Source organism: Astyanax mexicanus, chromosome 15 (genome assembly GCF_023375975.1).
Source record: "Astyanax mexicanus isolate ESR-SI-001 chromosome 15, AstMex3_surface, whole genome shotgun sequence".
Taxonomy (NCBI): domain Eukaryota; kingdom Metazoa; phylum Chordata; class Actinopteri; order Characiformes; family Acestrorhamphidae; genus Astyanax; species Astyanax mexicanus.
The window spans coordinates 17,727,824-17,750,025 of NC_064422.1; the positions used below are offsets into that span (position 1 = coordinate 17,727,824).

General features: G+C 39.7%; 1 protein-coding gene and 1 pseudogene across 1 annotated transcript; both read left to right on the forward strand.

The window, feature by feature from the left end:
• The first annotated feature begins 4,348 nt into the window (after positions 1–4,348).
• LOC103041019 (dual specificity protein phosphatase 13) lies at positions 4,349–8,050 on the forward strand. The gene is made up of 3 exons (XM_022666029.2): positions 4,349–4,503; positions 5,177–5,397; positions 6,341–8,050. Exons 1-3 carry the CDS (start codon positions 4,349–4,351, stop codon positions 6,541–6,543), a joined length of 579 nt encoding a protein of 192 aa, XP_022521750.2. The 3' UTR covers positions 6,544–8,050.
• Positions 8,051–8,820: 770 nt separating this feature from the next.
• Positions 8,821–21,829, forward strand: LOC125781310 (uncharacterized; annotated as a pseudogene).
• The last annotated feature ends 373 nt before the right edge of the window (positions 21,830–22,202 follow it).

Genomic DNA, 22,202 nt, shown 5'->3' on the forward strand with positions numbered 1-22,202 from the left:
CTAAAACTGAGGCATTAGAACAGAAGTGGAGCCAATAGAATAGCAGCATTGAAAACTGAGCCAATAGGATATCAGCTTTTAAAATACTGAGCCAATAAGAAAGCAGTAGTAAAAAGCTGAGATAACAGTATTAGAACATTTAAAAAGCATTAAAGTATTTAAAAAGAACAGTAAACATAAAAATGCTGAGCCAATACGAAAAGCAGCATTTAAACATTGAGCCAAAAGAAAAGCAGCATTAAAAAAGCCAAAAATAAAATAATAATAAAATAAAAGCCAAGAAACTGACCACATATACAGGACTAGTCAAAAAGCCTCTCACTGTACACAAACAAGGAGGAGCTACAGGAGCATGAGGTTCTTCATGAAAGAGACATCACATAAGAGCACTGTCTACTCTAATCACTAAGCACTATCTCATCAGGCTGGACTCTGGATGGTAGTTCACTATCACTGCAGAAAGTGTTAAAGAAGAGTCACATGGAGCCTGCCCATCTGGAACACTGGGAACACATAATCATACTGGTCCAGAGTTTGGAAACACTGATCATATGGACTGAAATGCAACCCCAACTCCAAACATGTAAAATGTAAATATAGCAAGAAAGAAATGATTGCAAATCTCAAAAATCCATATTTTGTTTACAGTAGAACACTAAAAGATTTTTAGGGAAGGCCTTGCATAGTTTAATAAGACAATGCTAAACCACATATTGCATCCGAACATTTCTCTTATTCAACCTCTCCTATGTGTTCAATGTTCCACTGGAAATACAATACGGGTTTATGATATTTGTAAATCATTGCTTCCTTTTTTTTTTTTTTTTTTTTTTACAATTTAAGCAGCACTATTTTGGAATTGGGGTTGTATTAAAAATACAGTAGCACTTTTTTAATGTTTTAAGTATGGGGAATTAAGAATTCAACTTTCAGTTAATATTCATTTACCATTATTCATTTATTATAATAATAAATGAATATGCCTATTTTTAATCTTCATTTTATACTGATAAAGTGATTTTATATAGAATTACACTTATAACTCTTTTTGTTTTAGATCTGTATTCTGGATCTCCGTGTTTTTAGGACTTCTGGAAGTTCTTCTGTTCCTTAGTCTGGAATTATCTACCGTTCTGTTTATCAGTCTGGATTCTTCTTACGTTTTCATTCTGTGTTTTTTTTTTTTTTTGCAGTTTCATAATGAATATGTCTAACATCATTTTGGAATCATTTTATTATCATTTTATAATACATTTCGATTTCTATTATATTGGATTATTTTATTATTTTATTGTATTAGTAGTGAATGGGCACTACAGAGAATGGTGAGATGGAAATATTATTATGAATGTTAGATTTACCACATTCTTCAATAATTACACTCAAGCAGGACCAAAGAGGAAATGTCAGTACGGTATATCCTCCTGAGATGCAGAAAAAAGGCTTTGCAAGGCTTTGATCATCTGATTTCATCAGATAATTGTGTGTGTTTCCTACAGTGAAATAAGGATTTTGTTAACAATAAAAATGGTTTGGGCCTCACTCAGCCCTCTGCTTTCTCAGTATATGAACAGGGTAAAAGTAAGGAGCAGTAAATTATGTTGTCCACTACATTTCAAAAGGATTGAAATTACTGTACTTAACTTCTGAAATCTTACAAAATCAAAGTTATAAATCTCAGTTTAAACAAACCATTTGACTATGAGCAACAGAACAAAATATCTGCTCTTGAAAAATGATCACTTGCCTTTTTGTTGCCATAAAATGTGAAAGCTGCGATGGCCAGCATTTTAAAAAGAAAGTCATGCCCACACAACACAGCATGACTCTTTTTTTTATAGGCCAGGTCTCAGGAGGTTGTAAAAAACAAAAAAAGATTTTTGTGTAATAACAAACTCTGTAAAAAATAATAATGATTATATTAATAGTAATAATAATAAAAAATCTGTAATAATGAACTCTGAAATCTGTTGTTTATTTGTTTGTCTAGAACTGAGATGGAGTGTGTTGAGTTAGTGTAATATTTCTGCATATGTAATGAGAGACCTGACTCATATATAAATAACTCGGCTAGTCAGGAATGAGGGCAGCTAAATTCGGACGCTGTCTACATTAGTGTGAGGGGAACGTGCTGAAATATTACCTATACTTGCTGACTGTGTTGGGCTAAATTTCAAAGTGTGTGTGTGGAGCTAAAAAAAAAAAAAAAGGAAATGTGTGTATATATACAGCTCTGGAAAATAAAATAAGAGACCACTTAAAAATGATTATGTTTCTTCAATTTTACCAAATTGAAAACCTCAAGATGGATGATCACAAGCCAACAAACCGAGCTGAACTACTTGAATTGTTGCACCAGGAGTGGCATAAAGTTATCCAAAAGCAGTGTGTAAGACTGGTGGAGGAGAACATGATGCCAAGATGCATTTAAACTGTGATTAAAAACCAGGGTTACTTTAACAAACATTGATTTCTGCACCCTTAAAACTTTTGAATATGAACTTATTTTCTTTGCATTATTTGAAATCTGAAAGCTCTGCATCTTTTCCTTTGTTATTAATTGTAAGCTGAAGCTCTATCATTCCAGAGAACACAGTTCCACTGCTCTACAGCTTAATGTTGGGTGTTACTTGTGTTACTTTTTTTTTACCCCTCTATAGCTGTGTTTGTTTGTGCATATGCAGATCTGTGTCAGCAATGGGTGCAACCTAAAGTAGCTGTGTTTAGTAGAAGGGCTGTCCACAAACATTTGGACATGTATAAGAGTGTATAAGGAACTTGGTTGGACCCCTACAGCTTTATGCCAATCTCCAGTGTCCTGAAAAGCATTAGAAACATCTCTCTCTCTCTCTCTTACTCTGTCTCTCTCAAACACACACACACACACACACACACACACGGGCACACTCCTGCCACACTGGTAATATGATCAGGCTGGGCTCTACAGTGCAGTCGGAGTGTGTGTTTGGGAGTGTAGCTGATTCAGTAATGATCTCAGGACTTTGAGTAAAACAGGTAATTCCTAAGTATTACACTGCAGATATGTGCATGTATAGTCTGTTGTGTTGTAGTGTTATAGAGATGTGCCATGTTGTTTAACATTTGGAATTTTTGGTCACATGTGACATAGATGTGTTATTTGTGTCGCAGTGTGAACTTCAAAAACACACAAGTTCTTGGAAAGATAGGTGAATGAAGGATGAATGGTGATGAGTATGGTTAGATGGTGGGTACAAGAATGAATATGTATGGATGGGTATAAGCATGATTAAGTTTGAATGGATGGGTTGGTATGGGTATAAATAGATGGTGTGGATATGGATGGTATTACTGTATGAATGGATATGGTTAGATGGTGAGTATAAGAATGAATAAGTGTGGATAGGGATGGTTGTGGATAGATATTTGTATGTTAATGGATGGGCATGAATGAATTAATCTAATATGTATCTGAAGGGGTTAATATGGTATTGAGGTTGGTGTCAGAAACTAACTTTTGGCGCTGTTCTTTTTTGGAAACCTTCCTTCCATCACTCTGGATTTGATGGGGTTGTTGTTTGTTGAGCTGTTAGTGTCATGCTTTTGTCATGATCCTTGTCTTTTCTGGTCTGTCTCTGTGTTTTTCCGCTCCTCCTTTTTTTTTTTTAACTGTTTTCTCCCTTCTCTTGTCACCACCCTAGACATTAGTGGTTCCACCTGTCTTATTTGTAACTCCACCCCCTCGTTACCTACTCCAGATGTTTTTCAGCTCTCATTGTGTGTATATATAGTTCCTTTGTTTCAGTGTTCCCTGGTCTTGCCTTGTGTGTGGTTCACATCTGTATGGTTGCTTCTTCCTTGATTTCTGTCTCAGTTTATTTCTTGTTTTGTTAAAGCTAAAGTCCTGTCTGTTTTTCTATATAGTTTTGTGTTTTTGTCTAATAAATTACTTGCATTTACCTCAGCCCACTCGTCCTTGCTGCAACTCAGTTAGTGACTTTGAAAGACTTGCCAAAATCCAATTTAAGCAAACAGACCTTTGAGTGTCCAGACCTGGATGCATCTGTACAAATCTGATCAGATTAGCACCTCCAAATGTCAGATTTGCAATAAAAATTAAAGCAAAATCATGTGGTTTATGGCTGTCCACACTATAAAAATCAATCTAAATACAATTTAGATATGCTAAAAACATACCGTAAATATATTGGACTCCAATTGTACAGGTGTAATCCGTTTTTTGTGGATTTGTTCATTTTAAAATCCAGTACAATAGTGGATAGTGTGTGAGAAACAGAGCATAGTACTGATGCGGTGCTTGTTATACCTGTGTGGTTCAGTAGGTGGAACAGTCAGGTGAATTTGGGTGATGCCACGAGTCAGCAGCTGCCTGGGCTGTGCCGACATGAGTGAGAGCAGATACGAGACGCCTCCTGCTTCTGAGCTGCAGAGATTACTGTGGATCAAACCCGGCACCAGTGGCCATCTTGATGAGGTCCAACCAAGGATCTACATAGGAGACATGTAAGAATATAGGGCTGCATTCACACAGCAGGTAAAAGTGGCCCAATTCCAATTATGACATCCGAATGAGTGGTTAGCACTTTCTAAGTGACGTGCATGCGCAAAAGAGCAATGCTTCACATTAAGTTTCACTTTAAACCCAGCCAGAATCTCAGGAGCTATAAAGGAAATGCTTATCACTTTAAAGCTATAAAGCAAATGCTTATTATTATTTTTTTTTCATTCTACTCTATGTCTTTTTCTCTTCTATTTGACGTAAAAGTGGCATGAATTCTGATCTAGCCTTACAGACAGAGTCGCTTTGCTGCAAATATGCATCAATTTTCAATACCAGATACATGTGAATCAGCCACCGCCTCTTTTCAACTGCTGCTGATGCAGCATTGCCGAGTAGCATCACAGCGCACTCGGAGGAAGTGCAGCGACTCGGTTCTGATACTTCAGCTCACAGACGCCTTGTGCTGATCAACATCACCCTAGAAGTGATGAGGAGAATGAACGCCATCTACCCACTTTTCGGCAGCTGATGGCAAGCTGATAACCGGCATTCGAACCAGTGATCTCCCCATCTTAGTGGCAGCGCTTTTGACCACTGGACCACTCAGCCCCCCCTGCATGACATATTCAATAGCATGTAAATATCTCAGATTCTGATAATGTGTGTTTGTTGCAGGTATGCAGCAAAAGATAAACACCTGCTAAGGTCCCTGAACATCACTCACGTCCTAAATGCAGCTGACGGGAAGTACAATGTAAACACGGGCGCCAGTTACTATCGGGACACTAGCATCACCTACCACGGGGTGGAGGCTTTCGACATGCCCTCGTTCGACCTCAGCCCCTTCTTCTACTCCGCTGCCAAGTTCATTAAAAATGCCCTGAGCACCCCTGGAGGTGAGGAGATATACTGGCCGCTTTATTAGAAACACCTGCCTTCTAGTGCTTTTACTCAATGTTCACTTAGAAATTGAGTAGAAATACTACTTCCATCGAACTTCTACTCACTGGCCACTTTATTAGAAACACTTACTGTACCATGTGCATCCACTCACTGGCCACTTTATTAGAAACACCTACCTACCATGTGCATTCACTCACTGGCCATGTTTTTAGAAACAGCTAACTATCATGTGCATCTACTCACTTGCCAATTTATTAGAAACACCTGCCTTCTAGTGCCTGTACTTAATGGTCACTTTATTAGAAACACCTACCTTCATCGAACATGCACTCACTGGCCATGTTATAAGAAACACCTACCTACCATGTACATCCACTCACTCACCACTTGTCTTCTAGTGCTTTTACTTAATGGTCACTTTATTAGAAACACCTACCTCTAATGAACTTCCACTTACTGGCCACTTTATTAGAAACACCTACCTGCCTTGTGCATCCACTCACTGGCCACTTTATTAGAAACACCTACCGTCCATATGCATTTAATCAGTGGTCATTTTATTAGAAACACTTACCTCTATTGTACTTCCACTCACTGGCCAATTTATTAGAAACACCTACCTACCATATGCATTCAATCAATGGTCACTTTATTAGAAACACCTACCTCCATTGAACTTCCACTCACTGGTCACTTTATTATAAACACTTACCTCCATTGGACTTCCACTCACTGGTCACTTTATTAGAAACAGCTACCTTCCATGTGCATCCACACAGTGGTCACTTTATTAGAAATACCTACCTACCTTAACTTTTGCTTCAGCTCACTGGCCAATTTATTAGAAACACATACTGTAACAGATATTTTCACTCACTGGCCACTTTATAAAGAAAGCCTAACTATTTTGATTTGTCTGATACATTGTTTTTTTAGGTAAGGTGTTTGTGCACTGTGCGATGGGTCTGAGCCGTTCATCGACGCTGGTGCTGGCGTACCTGATGATCCACGAGAACAAGACATTAGTGGATGCCATTAAAGCTGTGGCAGAGCACCGGAACGTCTGCCCGAACACTGGCTTTATGGAGCAGCTTCGCCAGTTAGACAAACAGCTGCATTACCAGGGCAGCGCTGTCTAGTTCTAGACTGTGAAATCACTGGCTGGGCAAACCAAACTGCTTTTGATTTGGATGTAAATTTGTTTGTAGGGAGATTGAGGATCAGCTACCTGTCAACCTGTTGAGCAACTTTTAAGCATGGTGGTGGGAGCATCACACTTTGGCCTGCCCTGTTTTGCTGAGGTGGAAATGCTACACTGTACATAAATGAAAGGAAATATGATGAAGGAGGACTATTTCAGAATTTTATTCCAGTACCACCTTGGAATTATGGATACAATTTGGTGGGTTTGTGGAGCAGGTTAAATTGAATATTTGGAAGGGACCTCCCAAAATCCTGATCTCAACCATCTATGGATTTAAATGTTAGGTACATGTCAGAAAACCTACAAATGAAATAGAATTCTGATCTAATGAAAAATGTCCATCAGCGGTAGGAGTCTGAGTAAGCACAAACGGCCATGCTCTCTCCCTCCCGTCTGCTAGCTTCATACGTATCGGAGAAGGCACAAGCTCGTCATCCTCTCTCACTTAGTGTTGGGAGTTTCGCAAGTGATGTTGGGGAGAGTCCAAGTGAGTGAGCTAAATTGGGGAGAAGTTTAAAAATCAATATATAAATGGTTGATGGCCACCAAAAGTGTTAAGGTGCAATTTGCTAAATGTTTCACCAAATGTTAATTCATGTGTGCTGTATATTTCTGACCTTGTATATATATATAATGTTGATTCTTTGATTTCAGAAACTGCAAACTCCTGTTTGTTTCTATAATGAGTGCCCTCCATGCCCATAACAAGTGGATGTAGATATCTCAGCACTAAACTTTTGTGTTATTTTAAACATATATAAAGTCTGTTCAGTGAACAGACTTCCATTTACTGTATTTCTTGGATTATAAGGCGCACTATCAATTAAACTTCTATTTTCTAGTCCATTTTCATACACACTAAACTAGTGCTAATGCTAATGCTGCTCCAGCAGTGCTAGCTTGGGTTATCAGCAAGCTACAGTCTGATATACTCTCCTCTGAATGGTGAAAGAGCTAGCCAGTGATTAGCGTGGTTAGCAGGCAATGCTCATACTGCTCCAGCAGTGCTAGCCGGGGTTAAGAGCAGGCTACAAGTAGATAATACTCACCTCTGAACAACAAAAGAGCTAGCACTTTAGCATGGTTAGCAGCTAATGCTAATACTGCTCCAGTCTCGAGTCTCCTTGCTGAGGAACTTCACAGCATCTCCTGTATAACGCTCTACTTCAGAGGAGTGTCTTTACTGCTCCTTACAAACTGACTGGTAAAATTCATACATAAGGCGCAAAGAATTAAACGGCGCACTAATGACTTACTGGATTTTTTTTTTTTTAAGTGCTCCTTATTGTGTGAAAAATACGGTTAATCAGTCTCCCATCTTTATAAATGGGAAGAGGCCAAAATTGTTAAACTTAATATAATAAAAATATTGTTCCAGAAACTTATTTAAAATCACAACCCTGAATTAACGAGGGGCTTTTGTCAATAAAATGTAAAAACGGTTGTGTTGAAAGTGTTTTCGCTGCAGAAGCATGTCTGAGACGTGAAAATAAAAACATTTAGTAACAGCTAATCAAACTACATGATAATGACATATTAATGTACAATTGGGGTCAAAATATCAGAATGGAAGTCACAGATTGTAGTCCTAGAACTACTGAACTGAAACATTGGAGTGATGGAGCTCCATTCAGTATCAGACCTCACTGTTTAACTTGTTGGGCTGAATGCAATCGAATCCTGCTCACAGCAATGTTCCAAAATCTAGTGTAAAATATTCATTAAAGAGTAGAGGCTGTTACTGCAGAAAAGTGGGGAAATTGTAGTTTTATATGAACTGCAGAGTCTCTTCCTCCTCACTCTACAGACATTCCCAGCTGTCTATGTAAATCTCAGCTCAGCCCAACGTTTAAATTTACCTTACTGACAAACAGGCCCAAAATACACACACACACACACACACACACACACACACACACACACACACACAAAACATGGCAGGCTACTTCTACACATTCATGCTCTCACCTTTACAGAGCTCACTGCAGCAGAAGCCAAAACAGCCAAAGTCCCAGCAGGCCCCTGTAGAAGAGTAAGGATTTCAGGTAAATCAACCCTCTGTGACTTTCTACCACCCTTCAATATATATATATATATATATATATATATATATATATATATATATATATATATATATATATATATATATATATATATATATATATCTACATCACAACACATTTTCCATTTATATTTACTCCGTTTGTCTAACCCTTACCCAGAGCTTTATAGTGTGCATCATGTTACAGGTAAAAGAATGTACAGTTAAGGGTTTTTTTTATAGATGCACTTGTACAATCATACACAGAATGAAGGGAAGGGAGAAAGTAGAGAGAGCGGAAAAAAAGGAAAACAGTAAGACAATGGAAAGACAGGTTAAAAAAAAACCCAGCAATTTCTCAATATATTGTAAGAAAAGTAACCAGGTTTCCTCAAAATATAGAGTTAAGTTTATAATCCAAGGACTCTTATTGTTGTGGTGTGTCTCCCTCTCCTGTGTTCCACTGAATGTCAGAATTTCTGGTAGGTAATATTTACTGGAACCCCCACAAGGTATATTTCCTACTCAGAAATTTGAGAGACACATCAACAGTAGTAGAAACAGTAGGATTACACCGTTTATTACTAGCACTCCTATCATCTGTACACATAGTACTGTCCATCTTCTATCTGTGTGTTTTCATGTTTCTGTAGTGTTTGGATTTAAATTAAAGCAGATTATCTACGCTTTAATAAAGAAGACATGTTCCCACCGGCATGTTCACACCGGCAAGCCCACTGAGCAGTGAGTGAGGCTTTGTAAATTGACTTTTTAAATATAAATTTCCAAAGCTCAGTTTATTTTCATTGCTACTTACCAGTCGCAGGCTTGTTTTGTACAAGATTTTGCAAAATGGTTGGTTATTGACTGGACCTGAAGAGCTTAAATGGCAAAAATAAAGGGGTAAAAAGGAGGTGTTCTAAAACTTTTGACCTCTAGTTTATGCAAATGTAATTTAGTGTCATTTTGAGTAACAGTCCAGGATTCATCTGAGTATATTTGAAGTAGCTGTAGGATGGAGGAAGTGACTGCAAATGGACATCTGATGCTTGGCTACAAGACTCCGCCCACCTGTGAGCTGCTGGACCTTCTGTTAAAAAACAGACGTCCCTCGGGCCCATTTAATGAAGTCTGGCCCAACATCATCATCTCTGACGTGTATGTATATAACCAACTCCACCACACTGAGAAATCACTATTTTATAATATGATTAATATTATAATAAAAAAAAAAATTCATTATATATACATTTTTGTTTATTCTTAAACAGTTCTTAATGCAGTTCATCAGCCAGTCATTTTTGGTGTCTAAAATTAGATTTTTTAGTTTTATAGTCAAGAAATATGGCAAATGTAGCTAATATAGCAATATGTGGTAGCTAATGTACACTGATTAGCATGGAGCTAAACACATGTCTGTATTATCACACGCTCTCCTCTGATCACTAATCTCTAGTAGACTTGTTTATATTGTGAATTAACCTTATTCCTCTAAAACAGGGGTCGGCAATTACGTTTGGCCGTGGGCCAGATATATTCCAAGCCATTACATGGCGGGCCACAAAAAAAAAAATCCTGTTTTGGAAAATGAAGTCCAATAGGATTGAGTGCTACAGACTAGTAGCTCTCCAGCCCAGAGGATTGTTGAACTCAATTGCAGAACATTTAATCTCAAAGCAGGTAAAAACAAGAATAAAGAAAAAAAATAAACATACACTCATATGGTATTGTGTGTGTGTTTTGTGTGTATATGTGTGTGTGTGTGTGTTTCAGGCACACAGCAAAAGATGTGGATCTGCTGATGGTTCTGGGAGTGACTCACATTGTAAACGCTGCAGATGGACCGTCTCACATTGACACAGGCCCCACCTTCTACTCACATACCCCAACATTAATCCAGTATTACGGAGTGGAAGCCCCTGACAGCCGAGACTTCAACATCACCCCGTTCTTCTACCCCACAGCTCGCTTTATACACACCGCTCGGACCCAACACTGTAAGAACTCCACATACACATTCACATAACTACTACCTTTACAGTAACGCATATAGGACAAAAGACTATATATATATATATATGCTACATACACTATATTGCCAAAAGTATTAAGCGGATAGTTGAGTGACCACCCATTCTGAATCCACGGGGTTCAATATATTTTTGGCTTTTCAGCTCTTCTGGAAGGGCTTTCCACAAGGTTTAGGAGTGTATTTATAGGATCTTTTGGCCATTTGTCCAGAATTCTCTTTTGTGAGGTCAGATGCTGATGCTGCGTCTTATGTATGAATTTTACCAGTCAGGTTGTAAAGAGCAGTAAAGCCACTCTTCTAAAGCACAGCGTTATACAGGAGTTTCAGTAAAGTTTCTCCAGCACTGAGACTAGAGCAGTATTAGCATTAGCTGCGCTAAGTGCTAACTCTTTCACTGTTCAGCGGTGAGTACTGTATCCTACTGCTAACCCCAGCTAGGCTGGAGCTGGGCTGGAGCAGTATTAGCATTATCCGCTAACAGCAAGCTTAAAACAAGCTAGCACTAGCACTAACCCAGACTCGTCCATCAGATTGGGAGATGAAGAATTGTGACAAGTCACTGATCTAGAGTCTATCCATTGGTGGTGTGCTTTACATCACTGCACACTTTGCATTGTGTTTGGTAATATGTGGCTTGGATGAAGCTGCCTGGCCATGTGAACCCATTCCATGAAGCTCTATACTTACTGTCAGTGTTGGAACGGCGTTACTTTAGCTGCTCTATGAACTTTTTTTTTTTTTAACCTTGCTTTGCCCTTGTTAACCCCTCCTCTTTCCGGTGAACTTGAGCTTCTGGCCGCTGTGCCTGTGGTTTGGCGTGGTGAAGTGAGGCACAATTGTGACGATTTGCGTGCTCTACTGTAATTAATCCAAGTTCCGAATTAAGGACGTTAAGCTTTTTAGCTGCTCCGGTTTTTGTGGTGCTGCTGCTTTCTCTTTTAGAGCTTATTCTCTGCCCGAATCCCACCTGACCTGAGGACCGACCCGAAATCGGGCTCCTATCTTTATTTTATATAAAGCTCTGGTGTGATAATCACAATGTTGCTAAGTAACCAATTATTATTGTTCACTAAAGTGAACGAAATAGCGAAAACTGAAAGTGAAAAAACATTTGTGTTAACTGAATCTAATAAAAACGGCAATTAAAAGGAAAAAACATAACTATCTCGAACGGTATTTTGTGTTTATAAAACTAACTAAAACTAACTGAAATTACTGATAGAATACCCTCATTTTCGTGTTTAATTTTTTTATAAGCGCTGTTGTACAGCGGGAGGTGTTGTGCCGAGCGCGCGGCACCTCGTGGTCTGTTAGTTCTTGTGTAAAGCGCTCGCGCTAGCCGGAAAATACGACAAAAAAAAACAGAGAAACTGCAGAACTATGAATGGGATTACAATATGAGCGCCAGGCATGAAAGAGAAACAGGAGATACAGTGTGTGAGAACATTTACCTGTGAGTAGCTCATACCAGAACACGCAAATCTCTCTCCCTCTCTCTCACGTTTCTTAGATTGATCTCTCTGATGAGATGTGTAAAAACTAATAAAAACTAGCAAGCCCACCCTAAAAACTTACTGAACAGAAAAAATAAAAACAAAATCAAATTAAACTATAATAAAAATGAAAAATGTAATCACGTAGCTCTGGGTGCACGTGAACGCCTCCCCGTTTGACTTGCAGCATTGTGTGTAGCTGTTCTTAAAAATCATTTAAATTAAATAATAGTTCTATGCTTTTATGTTACAGTGTTAATTAACATAATTCTGATCATATTTCGCTCATTCAATCAGCCCGAAAACAGACAGTTTATGGGGCGGATCGGGTCGGGCTCATAATGACAGTTCATGGTTCGGGTTGAGTCGGGCTTGGGCAGAATGTGCACGGGCTCCGGCTGGGTCGGGTCGGATTTTTTGGGCACGATCTAAGCTCTATTCTCTTTTGGTGAAGCTGTTATATTAATACCATTTTAACGGTCATTAGATTGTTGTTTTTGTCCATTATTTTGTTTTTTATATATATACATATTTCCTTTGAGTGTGGCTTGGTTTGTTTAATTTCATCCCCAGACGCGTTTTTCCGTTTTTTCCCCTTTTTTCAGTATTACAAGTTTTAGTAATTTTCTTTGGTTCTGTGGAGAATTTTGTTTTATTTTTTTTAATTTGTTAGATTATATTTTTGTCAACATTTTGTGTTTATTTTCGTTTGTTATTTTTCTAATAATAATAGTAAATGCATAATTGATTTCCTTTTTTTGACGGGAGAATAATAAAAAGTAACGCTACTTTTACTGGTAACTAATTACTTTTATAGTGGAGTAACTCAGTTAGTAACTCAGTTACTTTTTTGGAGAAGTAAAGAGTAACTATAACTAATTACTTTTTCAAAGTAACGTGGCCAACACTGCTTACTGTTCTTGAGCTGATCTGAAGGCCACATGAAGTTTGGAGGTCTGTAGTGATTAGTGTACCCACTTAAAAAAACACATAAATAATTTCTCCCAAATTCATATTCATAAAGTTTTAAGTGTTCAGAAATCAATATTTGGTGGAATAACCCTGTTCTTTTATCACAGTTTTCATGCATCTTGGCATTTTTTCCTCCACCAGTCTTACACACTGCTTTTTAATAACTTATGCAACTCCTGGCAGAAAAATTCAAGCAGTTCAGCTTGGTTTGATAAGATTATATTTAATTTGTTAAAAATCAAAGAAACTCATCATTTTCATGTGGTCTCTTATTTTTTTCCAGAACTGTATATACAGTATGTAAGAGACCGTGTATAAAACCAGTATAAACCTGCATATGTATATGTGTGTGTTTGTGTGAGTTGTTCAGCAGGTAAAGTGTTGGTGCACTGTGCTCGGGGAATTAGCCGCTCTGCAACTCTAGTCCTGGCATATCTGATGATCTACGAGGGTCTCACTGTCTCTGAAGCGATCAAGGCAGTGAGATGTCACCGGAACATTCTGCCCAATGCTGGATTCCTGCAGCAGCTCAGAGAGCTGGACATTCAACTATCACTGCAGAGACAATCAGCTTTATCCTCTCCGCTCTCAGCCTCTTCAATATTTCCCTATACAGACTGTACAGATCCATGAACAAATACACTCATTAACAAAAATAATACCACAGTAAGAAGTTGATAGTTAATAGAAGTTCCGTATGGCATCCTGCGACACATTTACCAACAGATGGGCCTGTAGATCCTGCACAACTAAGGCAGGATTGAAGTTCTCACCACAAGTGTGGTCTGGGTGTTTGTTTGTTTTTTTGGTGAATAAGTGTACATTCATTATTAAAGTGCTTGTAAGACCCAATTATACATAAGTACATGTTGCAGAAGTTTGATTTAAATGCTTTGCATCTTTTTACTCTACAAAAATGTCTACAAAATGTCAAACTACAAATTATAACTAAAGAAACAAGTGTGGTTGGAACTTTGCTTACACTCTTCATGGTCACAAATGATACAGATGGGATTTTTATTGTTTTTTTTTAATGATCAAAGTTCTGTTTGGAAGAGTAAAACTACTACAACACTGCAGCAACTGTTAAACATGGTGTTGGGAGTGCTAGTTTGGAGGTTGACTGACATGTCTGAAGTCATGGGAGCATGTTAGATACTTTCCCTATGTAGACAAATGTATAGTGACGCCTACATATTCCTTATTTCTTCTGAAATCAAAAAGGTTTATTAAAAAGTGTTTTTTAATAAACCTGATTTTGTTGAACTTATTGTCTCTACTGTCAAGAAAAAAAACTTTCTACTAGGATCTGTAGCACTGATGTGAGGATCTGATTGCTTTCTGCATCATGAGCATTAGTGAGGTCACGCTGTTGGATGACCACCCCCCCCAACTCATCCCATTTAAAAGTTTTGGAGACAGTTTTATAATTCTAGAGAATACACTTCTACTGCTTCACAGCTAAATGCCTCCTAGCACATACCTGGCATTAGGCATGATGCCAACAGGTTCATGATTGCTTATCCTGCTTAATACAATTATTTGCCATTGGCATTGTTTCTCTACATGGACAAGACGAGCTGTGTCAATCAGCAATGGTGTGTAAATTAAAGGTCTCATTCAATCATTTTTCATTTATCTTAAAATGTCTAGTTGAATGAATGCCATGTGAGCTGGTTTCTATGAAAAAAAGTGCTTCAGTGATCCAGTATAACACTGCTTAAGTCCAGTGGAGGAGTGGAAAGGAGAAACGATAGAATTTCGACACTTACTTATGAATATTCATACATGCAAACATATTGCCTCTGATTGGCTAACAGCACAGTGACACCAAGAGGCAGCAAGACAGACAACAGGCAGAACTGTTTTAAAATAAAGAGATTTTTACACTACTAAAACACTGAATCCACCGGAGATCCTATGTAAACCTATGTAAACACACAGAGGTGGGTAGTTCAGGTCCAAGTACAAGTCCATTCAGTGGTTGGCTAAACCGCAGCAGAGCCACCTAGGCAGTTGGAACAAAATCCTGGGGTGGATTTTTACTTTTAACTAGTGTAAACAGAACTGTTTTAAACATACACACCTGCCTACATCTCAATTGTACTTCACTGGTGGTGTTCTATAGACAAATTCTAACCATTTGTTCCTAAGCTCTGAATTACTATGCAAAACATATAACGCTGATGTGTTATTTACACGAATAACACAGGAACAATCTTGCAATGCTGTTCCTAGCTCTGTTAGCTACTATTTGACGAGAAGTGCCTGACTGTGTAGGCCATGAATACTAATTTACGGGTTGACGTAGACACTGGGGCTTTTCCTGATTGACTCGTTTTATGAATATTTTATTTTACTAGCTACTGTAGACAATGAGGAAGAAGAGTTTCATGTGTAGCATACATATACAACTCAGAGAGACCTATAGTATTTCACAAAGAACAAGAAAAAGTGGATTTTAGCGGAAGAAGACCTTTAAAGTAGCTAAAGTAGCATTTATTAGAAGGGGTGTCAACAAATATTTAGACAATAGTGTACTTTGTATAACAGAAGCCAGAGGTGTTTCCACAAACCTGAGTTTGTGAGTGTGTGTGTGTGTGTGTTTAAAGTGGGCCAGACTTCTATAAATAGGTTTGAATGTAGTTCCCAGTGGCCTGTGCTTTCTGCACCGAGTCCCCAGACTAAAGCAGTCGAACCCAGGAGACTCATACCTGCAGCAAGAAGACAGAACCTAAAGTTCCCTGAGGAACCGGAGGTGAGTTCTAGCACCTTCAAAACCACTGACCTACAGTAGAACAGTACAAGAGGAGGTATTAACATTATGTGGCAGATCTGTGTGGACACCCAGTTAGCAACATGCTAACTGTTATTGGTTAGCTTATGTCACTTTTTAGCTACTTAGCTTGTTAACATTATAGCAGTTGGTTCCAGTCTAAAGCCCTATTTGTATTGGATTAGTTTTATTTGGGAAGTACAGGGTACTGTATGTTTATGACAAGACATCAGGAAATGTTACACTGCAAAAAAAAGTGAAATTTTCTCAATTCAAGCAAATAAATCTTATTTTTTTTCTCTGATAAGAATTGTAATTACTAAGCATTGTGAGTGTAAGATTGGTTTACTTATTTCAGGAGTAATAATCTAATTTAGTGTTACTTACAAAATTTCACCTTATTTTAAGTAATTGAACTTAAAAATGTCACCAGTCAAGTTATTCTGATTCTTGTTTACAAAGGTAAGCCAGAAAATAAGGGATTTTAGCCTGATTTAAGTCTTACTTTACTTATTTTGATGCTTATTTTAAGAAATCTTACTAAGAAAACATTGCTCACCCCATTGGCAGATTTGTTTGCTTAATTTAAGCTCTGGAAAAAACATAAGAGAACACTTAAAAAGTTTTTTTGATTTTACCAAATTGAAAACCTCTGAAATATAATCAAGAGGAAGATGGATGATCCCAAGCCATCAAACCAAACTGAACTGCTTTAATTTTTGCACACATACCTATAAATAGCAAAATCACAGAAACTGTTTCACAAACTCTTAATTTTCTCCAGAGCCGTACCTCTTAATTTACATATATTTTGTCTAGTTTTTGCCAATGGATTTTTGCATTGTAAGACTAATTCAAACAGGATAAGAAATCTTAGCATATAGGACTAGGATAGGAGTGGCTACTTGATTTACACACTTCATGCTTCTTTAAAACAGCATGATAACCCATATCATAACTCACTTACAGTAAGAATGAAATGTGGAAATTATCCTTTACAGCCTGTTAAACAGAAAGTAAAAGAATGGGGTCTGAAATTGTCTCATTCAGAGGGGTGAGTGGGGTTTTGAGGAAAATTTTGTTTGCATGATTTTTCACTTTCATTGAAGATTTTCAGAACATTTTATCCAAATGCCTTTCTGAAGCTGGCTGGATGGCAACCCCAAAACTGAAATTTGGGGTAAAAACTGAGGTTCCAGAGGAGAAAGAGGAATACGAGACGCCCAGCAATTACGAGCTGGAGAAACTGCTAACTCATGGCAGTGTCGCATACACACACGTCAACGAGATCTGGCCTACTGTCTTTATAGGAGACGAGTGAGTATCAGCTGATCAGTCTTCAGTCTCCACTCTCTGGCCACTTTATTAGAAACCCTTGCTTTACTTTGTGCTTCTAGTCTCTGGCCACTTTATTAGTAACACCTGTGTGAAGGTATATGAACGTGTGTGTGTGTGTGCAGGGAGACAGCCCGGAAGCGCCATGGTCTGCAGAAAATGGGTGGTGACACACATATTGAATGCAGCGGAGGGTGAGAGGAACAGTGTGTGTACGGGAGCGAGCTACTACACGGATGTGAACATGGAATATTTTGGAATTGAAGCGGAGGATATTCCCTCTTTCAACCTCAGCCAGTATTTCTTCTCTGCAGCAGAGTACATGCAGCAGGTCCTCAGCAATCCAAACAGTAAGAGCCTTATGACACCATACTGACTACCCAGCACATCATACTGACCACCCTACACACCATACCGACCACCCAGCACACCATACCGACCAGCCAGCACACCATACTGACCACCCAGCACACCATACCAGCCACCTTACACACCATACCAACCAGCCAGTACACCATACCGACCACCCAGCAGACCATACTGATCACCCAGCACACCATACCGACCACCCAGCACAATATACCAACAACCCAGCACAACATACCGACCACCCAGCACCTCATACCAGCCACCTAACACACCATACCGACCACCCAGCACACCATACCAGCCACCTAACACACCATACCAACCACCCAGCACACAATACCGTCCACCCAGCACACCATACCGACCACCCAGCACACCATACCAACCACCCAGCACACCATACCAACCACCCAGCACACCATACTGATCACCCAGCACAACATACCAACAACCCAGCACACCATACCAACCACCCAGCACAATATACCGAAAACTCTACACATCATGCCGACCACCCAGCACAACATAACAACAACCTAGCACACCATACCAACCACCCTACACACCATACCGACCAGCCAGCACACCATACTGACCACGGTAAACACCATACCGACCACTGAGCACACCCGACTGTTCACCCAGCACACTATAACAACCACCCTACACGACATACTGTAGCAGCAATTCATCAGCAATCCAAACAGTAAGAGCCTTACACCATACAGATCACCCAGCACACCATACGGACCACCCAGCACAACATACCAACAACCCAGAACACCATACTGACCACCCAGCACAATATAACGACCACCCTAAAAAACATACTGACCACTTGGCCAACATACCAACAACCCAGCACACTATACCAACCACCCATCACACCATACCAACCAAGCATGATACCAATCACCCAAGCATGATACCAATCACCCAGCACAATTTACCTTTCACCTAGCATATCATGCTGACTACTCTACACTCCATACCGACCACCTAGCACACCATACCGACCACCCTACACCCTACTGACCACCCACCTAAATCCAAAAACACCCCAATGACCACACACTTAACCCCAATTTCACACTGCTGGCCACATGCTCACCCGACTAATCACACACTTAATGCACTCACCATACTTGCACCTCTTTGTCATGCATTTAATATATTTATTATCTGTTAATGCAATATAATTCCATTTTATTGTAATATGTTAATGGTAAATACAGTTAATATCTGTCCTCTGTGTATTTCAGATAAGCTGCTGGTGCATTGTGTAATGGGCCGCAGTCGCTCGGCCACGCTGGTCCTGGCCTACCTGATGATCCAGGAGAAAATGACTCTGGTAGAAGCCATCAATCAGGTGAAGCAGCGCAGATGGATCATCCCCAACTGGGGCTTCCTGAAGCAGCTAAGAGAGCTGGACATCTTCCTGCAGGAGCAGAGGAATGAGCAGACGGAAAGCCATAGCACAGATAACCACAGCACAGAGACTGGAGTTACAGACTGACATACTGACTGACAGCACAGTCTGGTAAAGTTTCCTTATAGTATAACCTAGGCCTGGACAATAATTCGATATCGGTATTTATCGCGATAAGAAATGTTTCAATAACGGTGATATCAGTTCTAGCAGGAAAACTCTAGAAACAAAGTGCAGCAAGAAAGATTTAATCCCAATAAACACGTATGACAATTAGTAATAGTGAATATAGTGTATATAGAGTCTTTGGCGAAAGCCCCGTCGAAGCCCAGGTCCGCAGCGTCTGGAACCTCGCAGATCCTGCCGTACTTGTACGGCGGGGGCGGAGCCTATCCCCTGGGCAACCGGCGGGACCGAACTGGAGGCGGTGGGGAAGGAGGAGGGTGAAAACGTATGTCAGCGTCTGCAAGCAGGGGAGAACAGGTATGAGGGAGGTCTTTTAAGGACAGGTGGGAGTTGGTGATTGGCTGAAAAAAAGTGGCGTGATTTCGAGTTTCCCGCTAGAACCTACGCGGAGCTTTCAGTTTTGTGGTATATCGATATGTATTAGAATCACGGACAAGCGTTTTTTACTGGCGTCAGCTCGCCGCAGAGCTCAACACATTCAGCCTCCGTAGCTGGGCTACGTCAGTGCGTGATGACGTAACCACACAGGCACGTAGCCAAATAGGCTAGGCTAGGCAAGGCTAGGTTACAATGGCTAGGCTCGGGTCCGCTTCGCTACACAGCAAAAATGTCTCGCGCTGGAGACAAACGGAGCCGGGACGAGCGGATCCAAGGCTAAGGTAGACTCGGTTCGGTCGGCCCCGGATCCTCGAGGCCGGCCGCGGGTCCGCTCGCTCGGCCGAGGGTCCTCGAAGCCGGCCGCGGGCCCGCTCGCTCGGCCGAGGATCCTCGAGGCCGGCCGCAGGTCCGCTCGCTCGGCCGAGGGTCCTCGAGGCCGGCCGCGGGTCCGCTCCCTTGCCGCTTTGCTGCAAATTGTGCCGGAGAGTGCAGCCGACCAGCAGCGGTAATGTTAATACATCTAAACTGTTCCACCACTTCAAGCAACTCCACTACATACAATATTTTTCTTATACTGACTGAAGCACTTTTATAGCTTATGTTGTAACTAAGTTATTCATAGTTGATAAAGCCTGTAGGTTTGTTTATTTGACGGGAAAATCTTGTTGCTTTTACATGTGGAGAAGCTGTAGATACATATCATGAGTCTTACTTTGGATCAGGATCAGGACCAATCTGGATGGATAATGTGCACTGCAGTGGCTCTGAGTCTACACTGAGGAACTGTGAATCAGCAGGATGGGGTAAACATAACTGTGATCATTCTAAAGATGCTGGAGTCATCTGTTCAGGTAAATTGTATCAGTAAATTATTTTCTGTTCCCTTCTGTTAACTAGGAACAGGAAACTGTTCATAATATATCATACATGTAAAACAAAGTCTTGTAAGTGGTGGGAAAGGACCCATTTTAGAGGCTTAGGGTCCATTTAAGCGTAGTAGTACTGTTTGTAAGGAAACAGATAGCGTTCATTTAGTCAACTTTTCCACTGAAGGTTAAATGCCATATCTCTTTTGACCATTCTTGCTGTGTTAATGTCAGAGATTCAATGACATGGAAAGACATTTTCATGTTGAAGCAGTGACTCACATATGTTTAAATTCAGCTTTATGTTCACAATTTTTAGGAGTCCGGGTGGTTGGTGGTTCTCACTGTTCTGGGAGAGTGGAGGTTCTTCATGGAGAGAGCTGGGTCACAGTGTGTGATGCTGACTTTAACCAGCAGGATGCAGAGGTTGTGTGTCGAGAGCTGGGCTGTGGTTCTCTTGTGGAGGTTCTGGGAGCAGCTGCTTTTGGTAGAGGGGAGGGTCCGGTGTGGTCAGAGAAGCTTCAGTGTAGAGGAACTGAATCTCAGATTCACTTCTGTCCAAAATCATCTTCACTCAAACACAACTGCTCCCATGATAATGATGTGGGACTGGTGTGTGCAGGTAAGTGTTTTTAAAAAAAATGTTTCCCATTTTTACTCTTACTAGTTCATAATTCGGTAAATTTTTCTTGTTCTTATTCTCTCTTACACAGACAGTGTGAGGTTGGCGGATGGTGGCTGTCGCTGTGCTGGAAGAGCAGAGGTTTTTCACAGAGGACAGTGGGGAACAATTTGTGGTGCTGGTGCAAATTTCATAGCGGGTTTTGTCATGTGTAAAGAGTTGGGCTGTGGAGAGCCGTTTAGGACTGATGCAGCTGTTCCAGGATCTGCACCGATCTGGATGAGTCATGTGAAGTGTACTGGATCAGAGTCTACACTGAAACACTGTGGATCATTAGGGTGGGGTGAACACAGCTGTAATCATAATATGGATATTGAGCTTACCTGTTCAGGTATGTTTTAATTAGACAAAAACTGTAATACGTACGTATTACATGTATTACATTTGTGAACTTTCTGAGAATGTTTCGACACATCATAGACAAAATCAAATCAGAGATCATATGATGGAATGTCACTGTTTTGTATACCTATTCCGTATTAAATATTCTATTACATAGTAAATTCTGACAGTTACAGCTAATGTGAGAAGCAGTGATGTTTTTTTTAACATTTGCTTTGACTTTTATTTAATTGCTGAAAATATTAACCCAAGATATTGTCTAGTCAGTTTCATTTTGTTTGATAAAATTTAATTTAATAAAAAAGGGTCTGCAGTACTGATTTGCTAGAGCACAACATTTGTTTTCAAAATTATAACCTGAATGAAACAAAATGCATTAGTCCTTTCCACTTCCAGACAACTTCTCAAACACTTTATGTGCCAAAACAAAACCAGTCAACACACTGTAATTAGAAACATAGTGCCATTTCCAGCTTAACAATTTAGTGCTGGACGATATGACAAAACTTATGTCACAATATATTAATTTTAGTCGATGTGTTATCGTTTTGATATAAATGTGTACATTATCACACACTGAGATTGCCAGACTATGGTATTCTATACCACTCTGCTGTTTCGCTTAAAAAAATCAGTCAGTAAAGATGCTGTAAATACTGTACATATCTTTAAAAAAATGTTATAAATTGATGC

Excerpts from the sequence above, each read along its gene's own strand:
- LOC103041019 (XM_022666029.2), top strand. The coding sequence starts at position 4,349 with ATGCCACGAGTCAGCAGCTGCCTGGGCTGTGCCGACATGAGTGAGAGC. Across the intron at positions 4,504-5,176 it reads AGGATCTACATAGGAGACAT|GTATGCAGCAAAAGATAAAC; the intron begins GTAAGAATATAG and ends TGTTTGTTGCAG. Across the intron at positions 5,398-6,340 it reads TGCCCTGAGCACCCCTGGAG|GTAAGGTGTTTGTGCACTGT; the intron begins GTGAGGAGATAT and ends TTGTTTTTTTAG.